General features: G+C 50.9%; 3 protein-coding genes across 5 annotated transcripts in view; 2 read left to right on the top strand and 1 right to left on the bottom strand.

Annotated features, from left to right (window-relative positions):
- The window catches only part of TSHZ3 (teashirt zinc finger homeobox 3), a 67,575-nt gene extending 57,376 nt beyond the window's left edge, over positions 1-10,199 (bottom strand). The window contains exon 1 of one of the 3 annotated variants that reach the window (XM_080552282.1): positions 9,362-10,199. Coding sequence is in view for 1 of the 3 variants with exons in the window: in XM_080552278.1 (XP_080408404.1) it covers positions 7,673-7,712 (40 nt within the window). In the remaining 2 variants the exon portion in view is untranslated. Of the gene's footprint in view, positions 1-7,672; positions 7,808-9,151 lie in introns of those variants that run through there. The other 2 variants (XM_080552281.1, XM_080552278.1) reach the window with 2 other exon arrangements.
- On the top strand, positions 7,861-8,540 carry LOC308176369 (uncharacterized protein; the record flags this gene model as incomplete). Its single annotated transcript, XM_080551992.1, has 2 exons — positions 7,861-8,022; positions 8,136-8,540. 2 exons carry the CDS (start codon positions 7,861-7,863, stop codon positions 8,538-8,540), a joined length of 567 nt encoding a protein of 188 aa, XP_080408118.1.
- Positions 8,763-11,310, top strand: LOC308176370 (uncharacterized protein; the record flags this gene model as incomplete). Its single annotated transcript, XM_080551993.1, has 4 exons — positions 8,763-8,852; positions 9,468-9,749; positions 10,195-10,964; positions 11,157-11,310. The coding sequence occupies 4 exons, from the start codon at positions 8,763-8,765 to the stop codon at positions 11,308-11,310; spliced, it is 1,296 nt and encodes a 431-aa protein (XP_080408119.1).
- Between the last annotated feature and the right edge of the window lie 3,560 nt (positions 11,311-14,870).

Raw genomic sequence — 14,870 nt, forward strand, 5'->3', positions numbered from 1 at the left:
TGCACAAATTCATCTCTTATTTCACGAGATATACGGTGATATTTACATGTCACTTGTAGCAACGCTGAAGATTGGTTTCTTAATGAACTACATCTTTAACAGAGTACAGAGTCAGAAACACACACGTATAAGACAATCTGCCAGTCGGACTCTTTTCAATATCTCAAATTCATTCATTTACTAAGCGATGCACTTTAAAGAAAATGTTACCTCTGACAAAATACGGAAGCAGAGGTTCCGCTCTAAACAAGATTTTTAAAAGATTTTTACATGAAGTGTTACAATAAGGTGTTTACATTTTTTCATATGCTTACCATATTACTTTTATTATGTGTAGCATCAAAGTGATTATAGCAATTACATCTAACAGAATTAATTATAGAACATCCCATCATTCCTAAATACATAATGCATTAGAGGTAAGCCAAAGAAAGAAAACATCTTGACTGTAGTGACTGTTGTTGGAATAAATTTTTCTCTGAGCTTAAAGGAGAAACCGAAGTAGAAAAAAATGTATAGTAGGGTAACACGTTTAAAATGGGGACTACAGAAATCTGAATATAAAGGCAGGTACTTTTAAATAGAGATGCTAACCTGCATCAAGCTGCACTAGCACAAATATCCATGTAAAATCCATTAAAGTTTTTTAATCACAAAACATGGAAAACTAGCCAATTCACCTAACCAGTGTGTTAGTACGTAAAGACAAGAGTGTATGGGTGAAAGAGTTACAAGCCGTTACATATGCAAAATAAATTCACTCAAAGCTTCATTAATATTAATTTAAATTCAGAACCCATTTACATTAAATTGTTCATTAAAAATTGCCTATTTTATGCAACATGCATTCCGCAAAGAACACATAAGAAACTGAAACAGAGGGCTCAATTTAATGATGGAAATATCAAAAGTAAATGAATTTGAGTCATTCCAAACAAATAATAAAACAGCTCTTTCCCCTATGCTAATGTGCCAAGTTTGGCAGGAGCCTGGCAGGAGGGCCCAAGCACCCCTCGCCTCCCACTCACCATGGCTTGGTCAGCCCCTTTGACCTCTCTACCGCCCTACAGCCTTGCTAAAACAGAACGTAAAAGTCCCACCCCCGCCCCCCCAAAATGTTAACTAACTGCGAGGACACTTAATCGCCTCTCAACTTCTACCCGTTCCAATCAAGGCCAAGTTGAGCCTAGCTGCTTACAAACAACCCCCAGTGTGAAAGGAACGGGAGGTGAGCGGCAACGCTCACTGGGGATGGAGAGCTTTTCCTGGGGTGTACTCTCACACCAAAAAAAACAGTGAACTTAGCAATTCCCAACAGCTGTTCAGAATGAAGAAGAGAGAGTCGTAATTAATAACGTGTCCTGACAGCATTAATTAATAATTTATAATTAAGTCCAACTTCGATTATTTTTGAGGAGTCGCAACTCTACTGTCCAAGCAAGCCAGGTAATAGAACTGGCAAAGAGCTTTCAGACATGCTGTGGTCTTCTGGTAACTCCTTCCCCACTCTCCCTCTACCCCTGGGGAAAAAACCTTTGAACATTTTCTGAAAAATACCTTGAAGTTAATGCTTGCACTGAGAAGTGTATAAATTCTGCAGATTCTCTCTCTTATTGAGGTGACCAAAATATCTTTTAGGAGCAAGAACAGGGAAATTTGGTAGAATTAAACCTTGCAGTCTCTGAAATTAAGCTCTGCCTACTTGAAATCTTACAGTTCTTTTTATGGAAATGGTAACAAACAATTTCAAGCTCTTACAATGTTCTATTCTGCATTATTATACTTAAGAAAACTATAATACAGCCTCTCATGGGCTGCGCTTTAAATCCTTTGAGCCAATTTTTATGCATTTTTTTAAATGTTGAAATCAAGAAAAATCAATGGAATAATTTTTTTCAATCCTCCTGCTTTAGGTAATGACACCAAAAAAAAACGCAACACATCCATTGTTTAGCAGGATTTTTAAAATTAATTTAATGTCTAACTGCAAATGCTGGAAACTAGAATTAATCTGTCTGGATAAAAAAAGGCTTACAGACATTTAAATGCATGTATCGGGACACTTTATCAACCTAACATAAAATTGTCATCTTATCTTATTATATGACTATTTTATGCATGTGTCAAAGAATTTAGAAATGAATGCCTGTCTATTCCGTCTAATTACAACTGCATATTATCTGTCTGGATGTACCAGTCCATATCATTGTTACCAAATACAATATATTGTATTCACCTTTCATTTTTAACTTAAGGCTGATAAACCACAATTTAGGCATAACCAAATTAAAAAAAAAAAAAAAGAAGGAAAAAAAAAAACAGGCTCAAACACCTGAAGTAGGTTGTTTAGTAAATGATGCTGAAGTATTTCAGAGATAAGATAACCCACGATCGTTCTGGAATTCTGTTATTTTCAGTACTGTATCATAACCCCACATATATATACACACTTACTTGACAATGCAACACTTCAGGCATCTTAATGCTTGATCTGCTAGCAGTACCTTGTAAATAGGGCTTTATTAAAATCTGACAATCGATATCTGGATTTGTCAGGAAACAGTCATGACACTGGATTAAAATACGGATTATCATACCATAAAACTGGTAGTTACAAGGTTTACTCAGAAAGATAACGTGTATGGTTACTTTACATCCTGGCAAATCATTTCTTCTCGTTCACGATCTGCAACCGTGTATTTACACGTAAGTGTGCACAGACCACATTCAAAAATTTACCACACGCTCCAGCCTGAAGGTGATCTTTTCTCTATAGTTTCCACTAATCCTGGAAACAGCACTGACAAAAAAGGAACCACTCTAATCCTGCTAACTCACCCTAGCTTCACTGCATTTCCCATAACCCTGCAGCAGTCACAATTCATTCTAATCACTTTACAAAACAATCTTTAGTAAAAAGAGGAAAAATGCAGACTTGTAAGCCAATTTAAGAAATAACTGCTGATACATCAGTTATTGACTATTTCACTCCTGCTCATGATAGTGCTCAAGGCAAAACTGAGAACAAAATGACAACATCAACCGCACGCAATAAACTGTGGCCCAGGAGAGCACTGAAGCCCTAATTGACAGCTGTCAAGCTAATGGGAGAAATGGCAGCTGATTCTCGAAAATTCTGTTTTCCAGACAGATATTCAGCAGAATCTATCAGGCCTTTTTATATTTATGCCCCTTTTTCTTTTCTTTTCTTTTTTTTTTTTTGCATTGTTCCTCACACTTTGTCGGAAAAAAAAAAAAAAAAAAGGCAGAGGACAGCCATAACTAATCATTTTGTCAGCTTGCTGCTAGGAAGAATCTCTGTCCAACAGAGAAATATGTGACAGGTTTGGAGGCAAATACCGCACCATGGGCTGACACTGCAAGTACCTTCATAGGTAGTCTACTTTATTGCTACATTTACTTTTGGGGTATGTATGCAGTTGCAAGCAATTCCCATAAATTAAAGCATTCAACTTCCTGAACCCATTGCTGCCTGGAAATCTGACTGCACAAGCTTCATGCCAGCCTGCAGCTGAATTTCTGGAGTGCACTCCCAGCCTCATTTTGGAGGCACAGATAAACTATAACGAGCACTGAAGTCCGTGAGAAGTGCAAGTGCCGCGCATCCCTGAAAAATCAATTGCGTGTATGTCAGTATTCACATTGCCCATGTGCATCTTTCGAGCACGAGCACAGAAGTCGTGAGGAGCTTAAAAAGTATGCATATATCTTTACGGTTTCAATAATAATGTATATTAAAAAAAAAAGTTTGTTTTTCCAGAGGATTGAAAATTCTGTGTCATTATCAGGGCCTAAAAAAGTATAATCGTTTTATTCAATATATATATGTATATATATATAAAAAGTAAATCAGTTTCAAAAAAATCATTAGTTTGCAATCCCTCTTCAAAAGAGCTTTATTTTTTTCATATATTTTTATACTAAATATGCATTAAGTCATTTCTGTCGATAGGAAGTACATTTTCTTGATCTTTTAAATGGATAGTTTTCTAAAAAAGCTGTGAGTGAAAGCTATAATTTAAGGACGGATAATTACTGTTTGCATGAACAAGATTGGCCTCTATTAATACAGTATCTTAGCTTTCCTAGACAGTAGCCTCCAACCAATAAATATTTTCTCCCTTCTGCCTTAAATGACACAAGTCGTTGGAGCAGCAGTCCTGATCACCTTCTCACTTTATCAGGTGTGGAATAAAACTGTGATCCCTGACTTTCCCCCCCAAATTTCTCTATCTATGATATTCACCTGAGCCTCAGAGCAAACGAACTGAAATTACCATTTTTACAGATTCTTGATTCTCAGAGACAGCTTTAGTCTTCTACAGCGTGGTGTTAACACTTGGGCTAGACATAAAGAATTTGTGCACCTGTCTGTTATGTCTGCAAGCTCTGTGCTGCTGAGAGTTCTTTGTTGTTGTTATTCTACTCCAGACCATTAAAAGGACCCTAATTCCTATGACATGATTATCCAGGTACCAAAGCCCATTTGTCACCTGCAGCAGAAAATTGAGTTAATGCACAACTAAAGGCAACCAGGACTGTGTAATATCAACTTGATTACATCAAACTAGCTGCAAACCTAATTCTGCTGGATGACACTGCGTGGAGCTTGTCATCTCCAATCATTAAAGCTGTCAGGAATCCATCAGGTTTACAGCTAATTAGGTGAACACTAATGAAGCTGGCAAAACAACTTTTCTTTTTTTATGGCTGAGCGGACCTTTCAGTTTGGAGAAAAAAATTCTCGAGTATTCTCAAGGTTGCTGGGGACTGGATTTCCTGAGTTACCAATCAGCAGACATCTTTAATTCTCCCCCCACCACCACCACCACCTTTTTTTCTCTCTCAGTACCAAGCAATCAATTTGTCATCACTCTCAGTATGCCACAAAAGCAGTCATGAACCTTATAACTCGCAGCTCTGAGGCCAAAAAGAAGGGGGAAAAAAAAATGTAAGTTTCTTCTGTCTTAAAATAAAACCCCCTCGTACAGTTCACTTATTTATCTTCATGCACTTATCAACAGCATAAATGTTCTTGTTTTTTCACTCTTCTCAAATAAGTAGCCCTTCAGTCATTCTACATCCCCCATATCCATTAGGCAGAGGCATTTTGATAAAGTAAAGCCAAAGCTAGTGTATGGGAAAGAATGAAAGCACTCACTCTGCCAACTTCTGATTGACCATTAAGCTATTGATGAATGTGCCTGTCAGGAGAGAGACAATTAAATCAAATATGAAACAAAGTCGTTTTGACGGGTCATTTTGATAGAGCAAAACCATTCTTCCATCTCCGATTAGTCCTGCAGTCAAGTTTTTGTAATGAATATTTCTTAACTAACCTGTTATTTCTTAGCTGTTTTTAAAGTGTTAAAAAACATAATAATAATAATAATAAAAGCAGCAGCTTTTGCTTTTACTGCTATTAGAAAAAGTATCATTTCCAATGTGACCAATAAAACAGCATTTCAGGGGGAAGCAATTATACACAATACTAAATGTTTAATGCGGCTATCAAAAAGCTAAAAGTTTAAAGAGATTACACTTCTGCTAAATATGAAAGATAGATCACACATCACGGATGATTCACTTGAGGAAGGAGTGAGAGACGGAGAGTGGAAGAGAGAGAAGGGAAGGAAATAAAGATATCTCAGAATGTGTGTTTAGTGCAGAAACATTTTCTTCCAGCCTACGGAAAGCCCAACATAAAGCAGAGCTGTTTGAAGAACATGTCAAATACTTGGAAGAGCTAAAATTTGCAGAACTAGATTAATGTTACAAAAGAGAGTTTTCCAAGTATTACAAAAAGTTCACCTTTTTAATTAAGTTGAGACGCGTCATTTGATGGCACGGTCAAGAAATCCAAAATATTGTCTTGAAGCATTTAGCTAAGATAGTATTTGCTAGATTGTATCACTGCTGTGCTCCCAAACTTTACAAACTTTCTAACTGTTAGTACAGGGCACCAGACTGCTAAAAAGTACACTTTCCTACCTTAAAAGTACTAGATGAATATGTGTGTGCCAGAGAAGAGAAGAACGGAAACGCGGACAGTGATTTACACGGCTCCCTGAACAACTTGCTGTTTACCCAATGCAAACCACACCACCGAGGACTTGTCAGGCAGGGCACAAGCCTGGCTGCCGGATTTCTGCATGCCCATTTCCCGGAGCCACAGGACCACCTGTTTGGAGCTGCCACCGCACCACCATGGCCGCACCACCACCAGCACTGCTGCAGCCCGTGGGACGCCTGTGCCAGCCCCTGGGAGCAGACCAAGGGCAGGGCACAGCAGTCACCTCCTGGTCCCCAGCCCCAGCCCCAGCCTCCGCAGGTGCTGCCCCTCGCCCCGCAGCGCTGTGCCCCTGGAGTGGCCATTGTGGTGGCACGTCCAGCCATAAGTGGCACTGACAGAGGGTTGACAGGCCACGTGTGACGTCACCGAGCCCGGTGTTACCATGGCAAGTGATTTATTGATGTTTATCGGGAATGAATAGATCAAAGGCAGCCAGATGACAGGCGATCAATCAGCCATCAAATCAAGGATGGCAACAGGCCAAGGAAACCTTTTCCAGCCCGCGTATCCTCATCTAAGGATTACTGTAGAAATTTGTGGGGTCTGGCGTTGGGTTTTTTCACAGTTTTCTTTTTGATTCGGCTTTTCCGGAAAATGCTCCCCAAGTTTAACGGGAGTTGACGTTTCTGGCATGAGGAAAACAAAACAAACAAGCACAAAAACTCATCAGGACAAAGCCCCGAAAAGTATTTCTGGAAAAAAAAATGGAGGAAATTGTAAAGGCAGTATCAGAAACATTCACCAGTCATTTGACAATACACAGACCCTCCTCTTTTTTTTTTCTTTGGTTTCCTTCACAGCTTCTCATCTGGGCTCAAAAATAAGAAATCAACAGGATTAACGGAAGAGATTGCTGAAGAAAGTGACCAGCTAGGTGGGTCTGTCTGTCCTGCAGAGACACCTCCAGTGGAGTACAAGGGGAAGAGAGGAAAGGCTAAAAGTTGAACAACGGAGCCAGTTCTGGATCTTCAAGTCACACTGCGGACCTTCCAGATCACTTTGTCCCTACCACTTGATTCACAACGTGCCATGTATTTACACAAACCCTATCTTATTTTTACAGAAAAAAAAAAAGGAGTATTTTCACAGGCTATCACAAATCATCTGTCTGTCAGAGCAGGGGATGGAGCAGAACGAAGACTACGAGAGAGAGAAGCAAAAGTAGGTGCCAAAGTGTGGGCTGGAAATGCCCAGAACTCGCCTCCTCACCCCCCAGCACACCGGCCCCATGCATGCAGCATGTGCTCGCACACCTGCCCGGCCCCCACAAAGTGCTGCCCCCACAACCCGGAGTTGGGGCTAAACCGAAGTGGATACCAAAGTAGGGACAGGGCTTTCTCTCCCCACCCCTGGAGGCAAAACCGTAAAGACAAACCCCAATAAAATCAACCCCAATAACCCCCCCGCCTCCCCCCCCCCCCCCCCCCCCGCGGCCCGAGAGTTCCTCGGCCAGCCCCGAGGCGTTTAGCAGGGTGCGAAGCGAGTCTCCCGGCCCGCGGCCGAGGAGGAGGGCTGGCGGTGGGGGAGCCCGAGGGAGGCGAGGAGCGGAGCGGAGCGGAGCGGGGCCGGCTCCCGTACCTGCTGCGCGCCGGGGCGCCTGCTGCTTCCTCCTCGGCATCGCGGGGCTCCGGCGGCCGCCGGCGGGGGGGGGCTGCCTCGGTGCGGGGGTGGGAAGAGTTGCCTCAGCCCCAGAGATCCGCTGAGCTGCTCCAGTCTCGGCTCGAGGGCTGGGTTGGGGATATATTTTTTGTTGCCGTGCATGCACGATGCCGAGGAGGAGGAGGAGGAGGTGGAGGAGGAGGAGGCGGCGGCGGCGGCGGAGGAGGCGGCACAGAGAAGAGGACAGCCCTGCTGCTGCTGCTGGCAGAAGAGAGGGGAAGTTTGACAAATCGCCCCGGAGGAAGGAGGAGGGGAAGCCCCCCGAAGAGGTGCGCGGGCGGGAGGGCTGGGGAGAGCCCGCAGTCCCCCCCACCCCGCCCTACGCCCCCGGTGCCTGGCCGGGCTGGGAGATCACGGCATAAAGACGGGCATTTCTCGGCAGGAGTCGGCGCGGCTCCAGCCTGCGCTCTCCACTCGCTGTCTCCGGCGCTGGAAGCGGCGGCGGCAACAGGCGAAGCTTGAAGGGAAACGAGACGATGGCGGTGTCACTCACACTACCCCACACGCGGGCACCGCCGCCCGGGCACGGCGGGGAGACCCCCCCGGCCCCTGCCCGCCCCTCAGCCCGCCCCCGCCCGCCGCTCCCCTCAGAAGTTGCCCGCCGGCGAGGAGGGGCCAGGCCCCGCCGGGCGCCCCCGGGCAGCCCCTTCCTCTTCCCCTCCAGCCGCCCCCTCGCTCCGCTCCCCTCAGCGGGACCGCCCCGGCCCCTCGGAGGCTCCCACCTGGCTGGCGCCGGCCCCGCTCCCCGCCGGCCCCCGGGTGCCGCCGGCCCCGCTCCGCCCGGTGACGGCCGCGCCTCCGCCGCCTGGGCTGCGCCGTGCTGAGCCGAGCCGAGCCGCCGGCTGAGCGGGCAGCGACACCCGCCCTCCCCCGGCTCTTCCTCGGAGACCGCTTCCTCTCCCTTCTCTTTTTGGGGCTTTTTAGTTTTTTTTCCCTCTTTTTATTTTATTTTATTTTTTTGGTCCAAGTTCACCGGCGAGCCGCTGCCGCGCTCGGTTGCTCGGGATCGATGCGCTGCGGGTTTGATTGCGCACCCCTGGGCGGCGAGGAGGGACGGAGCCGAGCGGCCGGGCCGGGCCGGGCCGGGCCGGGCCCCGAGGTGAAGGGGGGTCCCGGCCGCCCCCCTCCGCCGCGCCGCCCCCCGCCGGGCCGCCCGCTCCCAGCACGGGGCGCCCGGTGCCGGCCGGAGGGGGGAGAAAATCGGGGGGGGGGTAAGGGAAAAAAAAAAACAAAAAAACACAGTAGCAAACCGTATTTTTGTCTTTTTCTTAAAAAAAAAAAAAAGTTCAGGGGGAGGAATAATAATAATAATAAAAAAAAGGATGATCTCACTTTTACGGTAAGATCAAAAAAACCTCGGCTGGCCCCGCTCCTCGAGCATTGGGATGCGTCCAGTACCTGACTAAGTGCAGATGTTGTTGCGTCCTTGCATCGCAGAGCCGCCGCTCCCGCGTTTCCTTTTCAAGTTGCAGGAAATTGAAACACTTTGCGTCAAGGGTGGAGAAGGTTTGGCTTTTTTTTTTTTAATTATTATTGTTACGAGCCGATTTTTTTTAAGCTGATCTATAGGATTAAAAATAAATAAATAAATAAATAAGTCGCAGTCACCTGAAGTCTCCGGGAAATTGCTACTCTTGGGGGAAAACGAAACGTTTCTTGCAAAGGCGAAAATGGTGAGTTGTCAGATGCCGCTTCTGCTGCCAAATTCGCTCAGTTCCGTCTCATTGATACTCGCTGGTTTCTCCTCACAGTTACAGGGTCTGCTCGCAGAGGAAGCGATCAGATCTGCTTAAAAGCCGACCCGGAGCCGCTACCCCCTCCCCAAAACGCCCGGCCGTGGGTGCGTGCGTGCTGCTCGCCCCGGGACCCGCACCGGGACCCGCTCCGGCACCGGGCGGCGGCGCCTCGGGCCCGCTGCGGGCTGGGCTCCGCCGCCGTGGCAGCGCCCGACGCTGGATCCGCCCTAACATCTGTCCGTCTCACCATTGGCGCATCCGTCAGTGTCACCCCGGCGGCACAGCGCGACGACAACACACCGGGCGCGACCCGGAGCGGTGCGCGCTGCGAGCAGCCAGCGCTGCCCAGCCCCGCCGGCAAGCAGGGACCGGCCGCCGCATAAGTATTTACAAGTGTTGGACAGGCTCGGCGAGCAGAAAGGGCCGGGCTGCGATTACGAACAACTCCTTCCTTTCTCCCTCCTCCCCCTCGAAGTCAAAAATTAGGAAGCAGAAAGCCTAAATAATTTATCGCAGCCCGTGAGGATGCGCTTCTCGCCGGCGGCAGCGCGGCCGGAGGCAGGGGCAGCGGCGCCCGGCCCCGGTGCTGCCGCTGCTGCTCTGGGGAAATCCGCAGCAGCCGAAGCCGGCGATCGAGCAACGCGTGAACTTGGGGCTGGAGCGGCTGCCGGCCGAGCCGACACGGCATGGCACTGCACGGCATAGCACGGCTCAGCACGGCGGGTGGCTCCGGGCTGCGGAGCGGGGGAGGCTGGAACACAACTCGGAGACACCCCGCTGTGGGGCTCGGGGGGCGCCGGGGGAAGCGCCCCCACAGCCCCGGCAAAGTCCCAGCAAGTACCGGCACCGGGACTGGCACTGGGGCTGGGTGCTCGCTTGTTTCAGCCCTGCGAAGGCTGCTCCTGCCCGAGGACTCGCAATTCCCAAATTCTCTCCCTCTGCGAGAGCATCCCGAGGCGAGCGCCGCAGCGGCCGATCATTAATTCGGGGGAGGGGGTTCAGAAGGAGGGGGGCGGGGGTTGCGAGTTGCAAGAACTTTTCTCCTTCCACTCCCCCCTCCCCAAATCCGTGCCTCCTTCCCCAGCGTTACGCTGCGCGCCCCCCGCGCCGCAAGCCCACCGCCGTGCCGGGGGCTCCGGGCAGGCAGCCGGCAGTGGCGGGGGTCTGGGCTCCAGCCCTCCCGGGACCCCCCCGGCCCCGGTTTGGCCCCATCGGCGGGGTCGAGCCCAGGGGGCGGGAGCGCATCCGGGGCTGCGGGCGAGCAGGGGGCGACCCCAGCAGCAGCACCCGTCGGTGGGAGAGGGGCTGTCCCCCTGTAGCCCCGCCGGGGATCGGCAGCGACCCGGCTCCTCAACGGGGTGGCCGCCGGCTCCGGTAGCGGCGGGGAGCGGGACGCTCAGCTTGAGCCTGGAGGGGCCGAGGGGGGGAAAGCGAAACTTCCCGTCGGCAGTCCTAGGAGGAACTTTCCCATCTCGGTGAGCGGTGCCAGGGTGTGCGTGTGCGTGAGAAGGGCAGCGGCTGTAGGTGCACACACACCCACACGTGCACGGCAGTGACACGGCCACAGCACGGCCAGAGCGCTCAGGAGTTTGTAGAACGATTTGGTCGCTAACCATTTCCCCCCGTTCTTCTTCTTCTCCTCTCTCTTTTTTTTTTTTTTTTTAAAGGAAGAAAAATCTATTGAACTTTCTATCAGACGGATTACAGCACGAACTGCGGACCTCTTCACGTGCATCAGCTTCTTTGGGGGCTCGCGGTCTGTTTCGGAGAGCCAGAACCCGTAATTCTATTAAGTGTAACATTCACAAACACAACGCATAAATCGGTGGCTGCCCAGACTCCATCCGCACAGACTCAGCACACGAGGCTCAGCTCTAAGCTCGCCCTGCCCGGCACTTTTAACCCAAGGTACCTGCTATTGACCAGCCCCACACTCAGATCACCACCCCGGTGACCGTCCCACCGGCTCGGAGCGTGCCGCGTCGCTGCTCGCCCCCACCGCCCGCTCCCTGCCAACACGGGAAAAGCCGCGGCGGGCCCGGGGCAACGAGCAGGCACAGCAGCGGCCCGCGGGGGTCACGAAACGAAGCTGGCTGAACCCTGCGGGCGCCGTGCCGGCCGCCGCCACCGAGGGAGAGCGAAGCCGAGCTCCCGGCGCGCCGTCGGGGCGAGCGGGCGGCCCTGCGGCAGATCCGGGGGCACCCCTCGGAGCCCCCCGACGCCAAGCGAGCCTCAAATCGGGGTCTTCGCATCCGAGCAAGGCAGCCCTGCGGCCGCACCGAGCCGCCGGGGGGCTCACCTGCCCGCCGCCCCCCACCGGACGCACCGGCAGCACCACCGAGGCGGCGCCCGGTGACCGCGGACCGCAGACGGGGTCCCCCCCCGTCCCGTGCCGCCCCCCCGCCATGTCGCCTCCCGTCCTGGGGAACGCCGGCCCCCGCAGTCCCCGCCGTCGGGGTGCGAGAAGGCGGCGGGGAGCGCTCCGCTTTCTGCCGGCGAGGAACAAAGGAGCAGCGGCTTGCATTAGCGCCGGGCGGGAGGGATGCGCCTCTGACAAGTTTGTTTAAAAACACAACTGCCCGCGACCGAAAACGATACTCGGCTTTTGTGAAACACAAAGTATTGTCAATAACCATTATAACGGCAATAATTATCTGAGGGGAGAACAAAGGCATTTTGTAATATCTACATAACTTTATTAGAGCAAAATTATTTTAAAATGCCTCTGAATTCCCAAGCCTCCTGAGTACAAATGAATAAAAGTTTTTTTCTCCGGGCTAAAATCTTTGCTTGAATGTAAATTGTTTGGGTAAGTGAATTTACACAGCAGCAAAGTTTGTTTGTCTTAGTCCAGTAGCTTTGCTTTAACGAACCAGATGTTTTGTCTGTAAATTGTCCAGAGGACTTTTACAGTTCTGACACATAACGAGCCCCAGAAAATCGCAACTGGGATAGCGGGGTCCTTGCGACCAGGACCAGGCGTTTCGGAGAGGGCACGGGGGGAAAAATAAACCAGACCGGACAGCGCAGGCACGCCCAGCGCCCCGCCGTGCAGAAACGCCCCTGCTAAGCCGGAGGTAACCGTGGACGGGCCGATCCTACTCCCCCGGGGGCTGCCGATGCCCCCCGCACCTCTGGGGGTACCAAAACCTGCCGGCTCCAAACGCACCCCCCCCCTCCCCCGACAGCCTGGAGGCGGCGGGGCCGGGGCAGCCACGGGGGCGCTGCCGGGGGACTCCCGGAGCGGGCGCCCGCCGCTGCCCCCGGGCGGAGCGGAGCTGGGCAGCACGGCACGGTACGGCCCGGCGGTGCCCGCTGAGTCCCTCCCCGCGGCAGCGGAGCTCTGCCGAGCCACCGGGGCAGCTCCGCGGCGGTGGGAGCGCAACCTGCGGCCGCCCCGGCGAGTTCACGAGTTACAGCGGGGCGGCGAGAGCGGCTCCCGGCCCGGCCCCGGGGAGAGCCGCGGCTCCGGCCCCGCCCGCTCCCGGGGGCTGCACTTTGTGGAGAGGCTGCGCGTTCAAATAAGATCTATCGCCGCGACTCAGTCCCCCCGAATTATCACTTTTTTTTTCCCTCTCCCCTTGAAAGGACTTAGGGTCTCTGAAGAAACAATCGGCCACTGCTTTGAAGGAAATAAGCGATACCATTCAGAGCTACTGTAATGTGTTCACTTGGGCAGTAGGAAAATCTTTTATGAAAAAGTTACAGATCCTGGAACTCCACCATATGTGACAACAAAAGCCATTGTGGCAGCAGAGAGGGGTTAGTTAATTTTACCTACACAAAGTTTTGCTAGCTCCAGAGTGGCAGTGATCCTCAGAGCTGGCTCATATGAAAGGCATCTGAGGGAGCTAGGAGAAGGGGAAGGGATTCCCCTCTTCTTGCATCACCTGAATGTTTTCACTGCCCAACTAACGCAGCTGTGCCTTCGCTGACCGCCTGTGACTTAACGCAATAAAGATTTTGTTGTGCACAGCTCCAACACACGAGGACTTGAGAAAGCCCAACTCCCAGAAAAACCCTGCTTTCCTTCCGCAGAAACTTATTTCCTAGACGGATTTTTTTTACGCGATTTGCATATACTACTTGCATTAAGATATGCAAGATTCCCTTAAAAAAAAAAAAAAAAAAAGAAGAGAAGAAGAGAAAACCCCCTTATCCGCCTGCCAGTAGCGGACCTTTATCTGCCGCTGGCACTCTCGGAGCGTTACAGCGCAGGGAGGCGACGCGAACGCCCCCAGCCGCCCTGGGCAGCGCCCGCCCGGGGGGCTCGGGGACGGCCCTGGCGCCGCCTCCCCACGGCCGGGGGACGTGCGGGGCCCGCAGGCCGCCGCCTGGCCCGCTGCCAACGGGCACTTAACAAAAATACAAACAAACAAAAAAACAAAGCAAAACAAAAAAACACGTAGCTGGCTCGTAAAGCCCCGGCGACTGCTATGGAGAAGGGCTCGAAGCGCCCCGACGGCCGGCACCGCGGGCGCAGCAGGCTCTGAGCCGCCCCCCAGCCTCCGTCTGCCTCTTCCCCCCGCCGAGAGCGAGCGGCCGGGGAGCCAAAGCCGGTGCAGCCCCAGCGGGCAGGCCCCGGAGCAATGCCTCCGGCCCGGCCGGGCTGCGGGAGGAGCCGCCTCTCGGCGTGCGCCCGTCGGGGTGAGGCTCCGCGCCCTGCCGGGACGGGAGCGGGCACCGGGAGGCTCGGGCGAGACGTGGAAGCTGCCTGGGAAAATTCCCCAGCGTCATTGATTCACTCACTCTCTTTGTTCTCGAGTCATCGGTGCACAAAGGAGAGAGAAATGTGACTTAAAAATTGCAATTAAGCAGCTTTCAGAGCAGGTTTCTTTCATTGGGTGCTACTTCCTATCACATCCCATTACTGCTCTAAAAAGCACTTCTGATTTTAAAATTAAACAGACTGCATGAAATGCCTCCTATCCTTCTAGAACAAGAGTTACTTAAGTTACGAGTGGATGTGCCTAAGCAGTCTTCTAATAGTTTCCCACAGATTTGGTCAGGTCTTGAAAGAATGGCATTTTTTTTTCCTCCTGATTTAAAATATTAACTTCCTTTCAAACATTCCTTAACCTTTAATGTTTTGTAACTTGATGAAAAGGTCATTTTGCTTGGAGTGGATGCATCTGCTCCGTAATTGTTCTAATACCAGGCAGAGCTCCATCCCAACACTACATTCTTTTGTGAGCATTTTTCTTCCCTTAATATACTACTGTTAAGGTTACCGCGAGTACTTGTTTTAAAGGCAGAGAGCCACAGACCAAAGGATGCTCACAGTTTATTTAACTTCCCCAACTTCAGATTTTAAGGGCTGTGTTCAGCAGATGCCATCAGCTGAGCCCTGAGAAGAAGAACCTGCCCGGTTTCCCCTCTCC

Source organism: Anser brachyrhynchus (genome assembly GCF_964034855.1).
Source record: "Anser brachyrhynchus genome assembly, chromosome: 12".
Lineage (NCBI taxonomy): Eukaryota > Metazoa > Chordata > Aves > Anseriformes > Anatidae > Anser > Anser brachyrhynchus.